Source organism: Limulus polyphemus, unplaced genomic scaffold, assembly GCF_000517525.1.
Source record: "Limulus polyphemus unplaced genomic scaffold, Limulus_polyphemus-2.1.2 Scaffold8, whole genome shotgun sequence".
Classification (NCBI taxonomy): Eukaryota; Metazoa; Arthropoda; class Merostomata; order Xiphosura; family Limulidae; genus Limulus; species Limulus polyphemus.
Window position 1 is genome coordinate 338,248 of NW_013665618.1, and position 9,446 is coordinate 347,693.

Consider the following 9,446-nt stretch of genomic DNA (forward strand, 5'->3'; position numbering starts at 1 on the left):
AACAAAATGTGACCCGATTTCAACGAAAATGATTCATTTATTGTAAAAGTACATATGACGTTTAGTGAAAAATCTGTACTTTAAAGAGGAAAATGGATATCATTTTCAGATTTAACATACAGGAATTACTGTATAACGTAAAAGTGTCAAGACAATAAAACCATTGCAGGCCTATGTAATTCATACTAGAACATAAACAGTTTTACTTTCTGTTTAAACAGTAGAATAATATAATTCGTAGTAGAAAATAAACAGTCTTCCTTGCTGGTTAAACAGTACACTTATACAATTCATAGTAGAACTTAAACAGTCTTACTTCCAGGTTAAACAGTGCAAGTACATAATCATAGTAGAACTTAAACAGTCTTACTTCCAGGTTAAACAGTGCAAGTACATAATTCATAGTAGAACATAAAGAGTCTTACTTCCTGGTTAAACAGTACAAGTATGTAAGACAGGCTTGCATATTTAATCTTCATAAAAGATGTTTTGGTTTTAATAACTGATTTTCCACAATTTGGCTATGGAGATTTCGAAAATAATATTCATTCTTTTCTGTCACGTAAGGATTTTTTACAAATCGGGAAGGAAAAACTCTTGCTTAGATCAAATTATTATTTCGTTTACCACAATGAAAATATTTTATTATTATGTGTTTCTCGTGGGTTGTAGGACAATCGATAAGACTGTCACGTCGCGATTGGTTAAGATAAATTAATAGCCAGTGATTGTCAACATTCTAAGCATAAAATGTGACCCGATTTCGATGAAAATGAAAGTGATTTACTTATGTAAAAGTACATATGACGTTTTGTGAAAATTCTGTACGTGATGGAGAAAAATTGATATTGTTATGACAACGCAGGTCACGTGATGCTTATATCACGCCACTTCCTTCTCGAACCTTCCTGACATGTCGGGAGATTACTAGATTGGGGAAGTCTTGTATATATAAGACCAGCCAAGAAACAACGCAAGGTAATGAGTAAATGAATGTATGCGGACAGAATATTGTTGAGCACGTGAGACGTTCCTTGTGAATTATAGCAGTTTGTTAAAGAGTGACTGTTAGGGTCGTGGGTTCGAATCCCAGTCCCATCAAACATGCTCGCCCTTTCAGCCGTGGGAGCGTTATAATGTGACGGTCAATCTCACTATTCGTTGGTAAAAGAGTAGCCCAAGAGTTGGCGGTGAGTGGTGATGACTAGTTGCCTTCCCTCTAGTCTTACACTGCTAAATTAGGGACGGCTAGCGCAAATAACCCTCGTGTAGATTTGCGCGAAATTCAAAACAAACAAACAAGTTTTTAGCAGTTTAACATTTAAGATCAGGAAAGAGTCCTCAAATGTTCATAGGATATTTTCTTCTTATATACTATCATGATATAAAAGACTGTTTAGTTTAGATATTACTGATTGATTTATTTTGTGAGAGAACATTTCATTATTCTTTAGTTTTTGTTATAATAAGAGTTAAAAGCAGTCATATAATAGCAAAAGAGTAAAGTTACAGGCAAGGAAGGTTCGGCGTGAAGTTAACTACCATAGAAGTGATAGGCCTAATGTTTAATACGTTAGAGTAAAACTAACAGTAGAAAAGGAGATAAGAACAATAATTTATTCCGTAAAAGCATGGTTCTAAAGTAATTGAATCAGCCTGAGTGCACTTTGACAAAAGGAACAGAGGATCTTCAGAAGAAAGACGACCAAATGATTACGGTAACTCGTGCCACAATTCTAAGTGAATCACACCCAGGATACTAGTGTGATTGTAATAGAGAAGATAGTTTGGCTTGTCAACTGAAATTCTAAAGTAATTGAATAGGCCTAAGTGGACTTTTGACAAGAAGAAGAGAACTGTACATATTGTTACGTCTCCGTTCGTTAGTTAATTTTCCGTAAAAATTCTTCCCGAAGAAACTTTACCGATACAAGTCCTTTCTTAAATAAAACTGGTTTATTCTTTCTGAATACAACTTTGCGATACACTTAATTTCCATACATAAGTGAATCCTAGTGAAAATATACTAGTTAATATTTCCCCATGGCATGAAAGGGTATGTTAATTAAAACTGTGGACAATGGACAAAATGTAACATAATGTGAGTAATGTAACAACAACGTAACAAGGGTTATTACCTATGATTAAGTAAGAGTGCAAACAAAATAACAATTCTAGAGAGGTCTACGCTGAACCTGACCCTCCCTGGTCCAAAACATGGACCGAATCTCGATGAAGATGACGATGATGAAAAGGTCAACGCTGGACCTGACCCTCCTTTGTCTAAAGCAAGGACCGAATCCCGATGAAGAAGCACGCTAATCATTTGGCCTCGCCTGGCTCTATTTATAGTTATGACAATTAATATCTGTAGTGACTGTTGTTCCGCAAAAACATTTTAGATAAAAGATAAGAAAGGGTAAATTAACACTCTAAGTAGAAACTGTGTAAAACGGTATTTACTGCCTGACGAAGAACGTCTACCAAAAACATCGCACAATATATAAGAGAATAAAATTTTTATTTAGACTTGCTAATTTATCCTTTATTACTTATTATCCTAATTAATATCTTTGCCAACTCTGATACACATTTTTTATAACAATAATAAAATATATAAAATCTTTAATAATGTATTTCAAAGTCTACTTGATTACAATTAATTTAAAAAACAGTTTGACTGTTTAATTTTTGATACATATTTATTATTACTTAAAGAGAACATTTCATGACAGTAATACCCGTAGCTTTTACAAGCTTGTACTCAAAACGTAGAGCAAAACATTAATATTTTGATTGGATATTGACATGTCACAAATGTCTTGGCAGTGAAAGAGAGAGAGGTTCTAGACGTTTGCAGTCATCTTTCGTTGGTTTATTTGTTTTGTTGAATTTCGCGCAAAGCTACTTGAGGTCTACCTGCGCTAACTGTTCCTAATTTAGAATTAATAGATTAGAGGAAAAGCAGCCAGTCAACATTCCCCTTTGTTAACTGTTGGGCCACTTTTTACCAACGAAAAATGAGATTGACCGTATAACGACTGAAAGAGCGAGCACGTTCTATAACAGGATACGAACCCGTAGATTGCGAGTCGACCGTCCTAATCACCAGGCCATTTTCGACCACATTATCCATTTTGTAATGTAAATCCGCTTTATATATCTCATGATAAATTAATAAAACATGTGTATGAAAGTGGATAACCTGTGATCGGGACATTTCGAAATTAACGCCAATTTTGATTCAAGATACATTTTTGATCTGTTTCAAGTATTAATTCAAGTTTACGGCTTTTGAAATGTATGATAATTAATATCTTTATGCTAGCATACTCAATTTCTATATTTAATGTTTGCTTGTTTTCTATAGGGAAAAAGCTGTCCAACTATGTACAAGGATCACTTCTATGAGGGTAGGTATGGCCAAGAGTACCGGTCTTCGGTGTAATTTCTGTATTCATTCTCTTAACTTTTCAATGGTTCCTTACACGCCTTGTTGAGACTACACCTTTCAATGATTTAAGAGCTACGGGAAAATCACGTTTTATTGACTCGAATGGATTTACTCCAACGGTTTTGCATTTTAATAAATAATGCGTTTGAAATTCTAGCATATGTTAAGTTATTCATAAGTTCTCCTTCTCTCTATTCTTCCTGTTGGAATTTTTAAAGAATTTCATTTTTAAAAATTAGAAACATGTATTGTCATATGCCAGAATTAATTATTTTGTATTTGAATCTATTCAAAGGAATGTTATATATTGTTACACAATTATCTTATTACTTGATTCATAATTCGCTGATTAAACTTTCTGGTTAACATTTTAAAGTTTAAATTAAGTTGGTTTCAAATCCATTTGTAAAATTTGTGTTTGTGATATTTTTCTTTAAAAGTTTATTTTTTTATTTATAAACTGGTTAATAATCATAAAAAGACCTAGCCTTTAATATTTAGTTTATAAAATATGTAATGGTCATTTATTACCAAGGAACTAAGAATTACCGCTATAGAAATGAGAAGAGCTACGAGAGACAGAGATCAGTGGAAAACAATGCTCACCAACGCCCTAGATGGGCATAGTACCTAGAGAAAGAGAGAGAGAGAGTGGTCATTTGCCTTTAATGAATGGATGTAATTTAAATGTCCAATCGTAATTCATCGCTTATCGAATAAGTGGATATAACGACTCACCTTTTCAAGGAAGAGGTCGTAACAACTCCATTCATTACTGTCAAACGAAGGGAGAAGATGAATCAAAACCCTTTATCTGGAAAAGCATAGGTCTTATTACTTGAATACTATAGTGAGAAGAAACATAACTGATCATCATTCTGCGTCTCTCAGTTGTAGAGCCGCTGTTATTGATTCATTTAGATCATAAGAATGTATAGGTTTTCAGAACTCAGATGGGAAAAGATAAGCTTGTTAGTGACTGACGGTTTCCTAAATCATCCAAAATTTGATAATTGTAATTTATGTGTTCCACTTTCAAGTTTCTAACTTTTTCACTCACTTGCTGTATAGTAATGTGATGAATGTTTGTTACATTTAATAGTTATGAAATGAGCAGTTTGCCTTATCTTGTTATTGTGAGATAAAACACCTTAATATATATATATATATGTATGTTATAATCAAAAATTATTCTTCTCATCTTAGTTTTAACTTTAATAATGAAGCATTACGCTCTTGTTATTTTTAGTTTGCTATATTAAAGAAATAATGAACATGTGTTGAAGTCTGTTGTTTTTTGTTTGTTTTTTTCATAGTCTTAGCCTTACTTTCAGCTAGAATTTAGCCACATTTGTCTCAATGTATCTTTGTTCTTTTTATCCACAGCCAACTCACCGTTATGGAATACAGGCTCTTGATTTCTTCAGGTTCAGAGCTTTGTTTGTGTAAAAAGTAGTGTGGTCAATGTGGAAAACACCAAAGCCTGGGCCCGCCTCATCATATCATTTTTCAAATTTGTGAATTATACACCTACGATTATAAAGAGGCTCTAGTCAACGATGTAGTGCTCTTTCCTTTACGTTCCTGGCTACAAAGTTCAATACCCAGCAATCTGTATACCAAACTATAATTAAATTGATCATTTACAGAGAATAAACCTTCATCACCAAATTCAATACTGGTGTTTCTGCAGAAAGTCGTCTTCAACATTATAATCTAACTTATTCTACACTTGTAATACTTGTACCTTAGAAATCTCATCCACGGAAGAAGATTTGGGTCTTTATCTTGGTAAGTCTATCTTGGAATAGCAGTTTAAGAACTCCAGAACAGCTAAAATTAAATTTACAAAATGTGGCCATCAAAAACTAATATTTCCTACTCTCCTGCTCTTATATAAATGATAACATACATAATCATAGAAGGTCGTGTGGCCGATTTAATAAAACAAGCAGCAAGTTCACCTTGCACTTGAACCCTTTCTTAGTTTACTAAAATATATTTTGTTTTATGATTTTATCGCCCTCTCGTGACTGGTTATTGAAATTTATGGAGTAAGAAATGTAAACTTCGAGAGCATATTTATAATAAAACAAAAATAGAGATATTTGTTGATAAATATGTAAGTGTATACGTCGTTTTAAATTTGTAAGTTAGTGTTATTAATTGAGTACAAAAGACATAACTCTGTATCTAAAACTAGGATCTGATCCAGAACTAGTTAAGCAATATTTAATTAAAAATTATTAAAGACAATGTTCAAATCTCGTACTAATAATTAAGATGAAGTCCCAGTGATCTTACTGAGTCAACTAGTGAAATGTAAGAAAAGTGATCAGGATGTTAATGAGTTAACGAATGAAACGTATAAAGTAATTAAAATGTTAAAGAGTCAACCGTTGAATAATATCATCAGGTTGCTAAGTTCTGCATTTTTATCTATGCCCCCCAGTGGCACAGCGGTATGTCTGCGGACTTACAACGCTAGAAACTGGGTTTCGATACTCGTGGTGGGCAGAGCACAGATAGCCCATGGTGCAGCTTTGTGCTTAATTACAAACAGTTTTTATCTATAAAAAAATGAATGTCGATTGTGGCACAATTCCATCAAAAAGAAATGTATGCTGTTGTGACAGGCAAAAAAAAATCTTGTTATTTCTTCTTATGTGATTTAAAACGTATATCCTTCTCCAACTAACTACAAGTACAAACATAATACAGTTATTTAATCCGGATGTGCATTTCGTTATTTACGACCACATTTTTTGGAAGACTTAATACATGTATATCAGATAACGAACAATATAAGAAATTTCTAAACCTTTTAGGTATTTAGAATAGAGATGATTCATGTATGCTTCCACAAAACTTTCCAGACGAAAAATAAACACGCCATTTCTACTTTTACAAATTAAATTTGCCTTTTTTTTTTTAGTCAAGCGTTGTTCTAATTCATATAATATCCTGCAGTAGTAATAGTTCGTTTTATATTAAATCTATTCGTTTTTATGGGATAAAAATAACTACGAAATGTGAACTATGGTATTTTTTCTTTTTTATTTACAGATAATAAAGCTTAAGCCTTTTACAAAGAAGGTGTGAATACTTCCATGAGAAGTTTCCAACAAAGTAAACGTATGGTTTTTCAACTGGCAGATTTCCGTCGTGTCAAGTTCTGTCTTGTTCCGTAATGACACGTGAAATACAGATATTGTTTGGATAAAGAATATCTTAAATACACATAAGAGGCGGACTACAAAGGATTTTCTCGCATTTGAATGTTTTTCAATATATTTCAAGTTTATATCACGTCACAAAATGAAAAAGCTTTATCATACACTGTGAACTTGTTTTTATCGGTGTTTAACCTCAACAAAAGTGTAGCCTATAGTTCTGTTGAAAATAGGAGGTTCATTTTTGACTTCACAATTCAATGAGCCATGAATAAACTGAAGTCGAAACCCTCAAGAAAATATTCAACACATTGACTCTTCGTCGGAGTTTCGTCCATTACTTAAAACAAGAGAAAGGATATTAACGTTTGACTCACAAGTTGTGCTTATTTGTTTTGTTGGAAAATAATAACATTGTATTATGTTATACCACGATCTTTGAGATCATTTTCTTGGTGAAATTTAGAACAGACATATAAAAAAAGTGTAAACTTCAATTCCTTAATGTCGTATTGCCTGGTCGGATGCTTTCCGACAGTATTTCAATGCGTAAAATTTTAATTCTTTTGCGTTGTTGTGTATTGAAATTATTGTAATTTTATGTTGATCGAAAATAAATCAACTAGAAGTTGTTATATATTTCTTTGAAGTCAAGTGCTTGTTAAGTTACAAGGTTTCATCCTGTTTGAAGACTTATGAAATATATTTCATTCCGAAAATTCTAAAGTTCATGGGTGAACCAGCATTCATAAGTATGATCTTTACTGAAGTAAACAGCATTCTCAGGCAATTCAAACAGAACTTTCATAAACAGACTATTTGGTCGATATTTGAGTCTTGCAATCACGAGGCCAGGTGGTTAGGGAGCTCGACTCGCAATCTGAAGACTCAAATTGTAAGAGTCAAAACTTAAAATTAGAACAAAAATACATAATTATCGATTGAAAGTATGCCCCATATAATCCTAATCCAATTCTTTGATATTTCTTAGTTCTTTTGATGCTGTTATTATTACTGTGTTTGTTAAACTTGGCACAAATTTTAAAGGTGAAAGCTTAAGCACGTAAATCCAAGCCCTAAGTACCTTTCCCCTCTAAACATCATAAATTAGAACCTTACAGACGAAACACTAGATCCTAGACACAAACGTAGCTCTATTTTAAAATGGTTTTGTATGTAAAAATAGAATTATGTGTGTCTGTATATGACTGCTAAGTGGAACTGTATTGTGAACACGGACTAATAGTGCGATACATTTCAGTCAATTCTCTGGACTTTTACGTTTCACAGAATTATTAACAAATGGTTTCACTAGATCTGGAGATACTCCACCTATCAAACAAATTCTGAAACGTTTACCCTTCAGCAGGTTCTCCAGAAACTTTTCAATTTTTGTAGCGAACAACAACAACAAAAATGCATCTATCTCTCTATCTATGTACAACCATTCTGATTTAATTACAATAATTACAGCAACTTATGAATTATCGTTAGAAAGATAATGTTCCCTGTAAATGTTTTTAGAAGTCATTGGTCTAAACGTTGTTTGGTTCTATATTGCATCACGGGTTTCAAACCACCGTTTTATAGGCCTAACGTTCTTATCCCTAGGATGTTATAACTTTTACGTTTATATAAAGCTTGTCTCAGGCATTTGAAACATTAAATCAATTGGTTTTCAATAAATAATTCACTATTTCAGAAGATTTATTTTAAAACCTCGAGTAACAAATTACTGATTTCATGGTATCCATCTAAGAGTTTCATGTAATTCTTCTATTTTTAAGTTTTCTTTCTTTAGTCAGTAGTTTCTTCTAATCCAGTACCGGCCCGGCATGGCCAGATGGTTAGGGCGCTTGACCCCGTCCCATTATTGGTTGGCAAAGGGGTAGCCCAAGAGTTGGCGGTAGGTGGAGATGACTAGCTGCCTTCTTTCTACTCTTTCACTACTAAATTATGGATAACTAGCGCAGATAGCCCTCGTGTAGCTTTGCGCAAAATTCGAACCCTGATCCAGTAGAGCGTTATGTTTTATTGTTGACTTTTTGTGGATATTGATTGAAAGTTTGTATGCTTTGTAACAAACACAATGCCGATTTCGACCGTTTCGCATTTGAAATTCACGAGATAATAGAAAAAACAAAAGTTCAAAGAGTGAGAAGAAAACGTCATTTAAACTATGGTTGCCTAACTTTGTTGGAAAGTGGGGGGAGGGGCAGAAATAATTAAGATAATTTAACATAGTTGTTGGTAATGGTTTACGTACGCTCTGTGTGTTAGGCCCCTGTAATCTAAACAGTAATCAAACATAAACGTGCCATACAGACAGTCATTCAGAAACATTCCTTTTTTTTTGTTATTAACCCAAATATTCTAAAAACGAAAAACCTCAATGAATTTTGATTCTGTGCTGTTAAAACCTCAATCTACATCTATTTTCTTCAGCTACGAAGAACAGGGATTTTTATTTTCTGACATTAAAAAATTCTAATAAGAGTTATCAGGATGGAAAACGTTAAAAGAAATTGAAAATAATGTCAATATATAGATTTCCTGTCATCATAATTTGACGGTAATGATATATTTTTACTAAAGTAAAAATTTCCTGAACACGAAACGTTTGTTTTTCAAAAATGTTTCTTTATAATTCATTAGTATTGTTACGTCTCCGTTTGTTAATTAACTTTTCGTAACTTCGTTCCGACGAAACTTTAGTGACACGAGTCCTTACTTAATAAAACTGGTTTATTCTTTCTGAATATAACTTTATGATACACTTGATTCCAACATTCGCGCTAAAACAAACGCTATAACGAACT

The 9,446-nt window shown here is 33.0% G+C and overlaps 1 protein-coding gene across 1 annotated transcript in view; it reads left to right on the forward strand.

The window, feature by feature from the left end:
• Nucleotides 1-7,193, forward strand: part of LOC106477493 (carbonic anhydrase-related protein 10-like) — a 146,746-nt gene extending 139,553 nt beyond the window's left edge. Inside the window, exons 9-11 of the mRNA XM_022381668.1 lie at nucleotides 3,371-3,413; nucleotides 4,841-5,245; nucleotides 6,521-7,193. Coding sequence (XP_022237376.1) covers nucleotides 3,371-3,413; nucleotides 4,841-4,872 — 75 coding nt within the window. The 3' untranslated portion in view covers nucleotides 4,873-5,245; nucleotides 6,521-7,193. The remainder of the gene's footprint in view (nucleotides 1-3,370; nucleotides 3,414-4,840; nucleotides 5,246-6,520) is intronic.
• The last annotated feature ends 2,253 nt before the right edge of the window (nucleotides 7,194-9,446 follow it).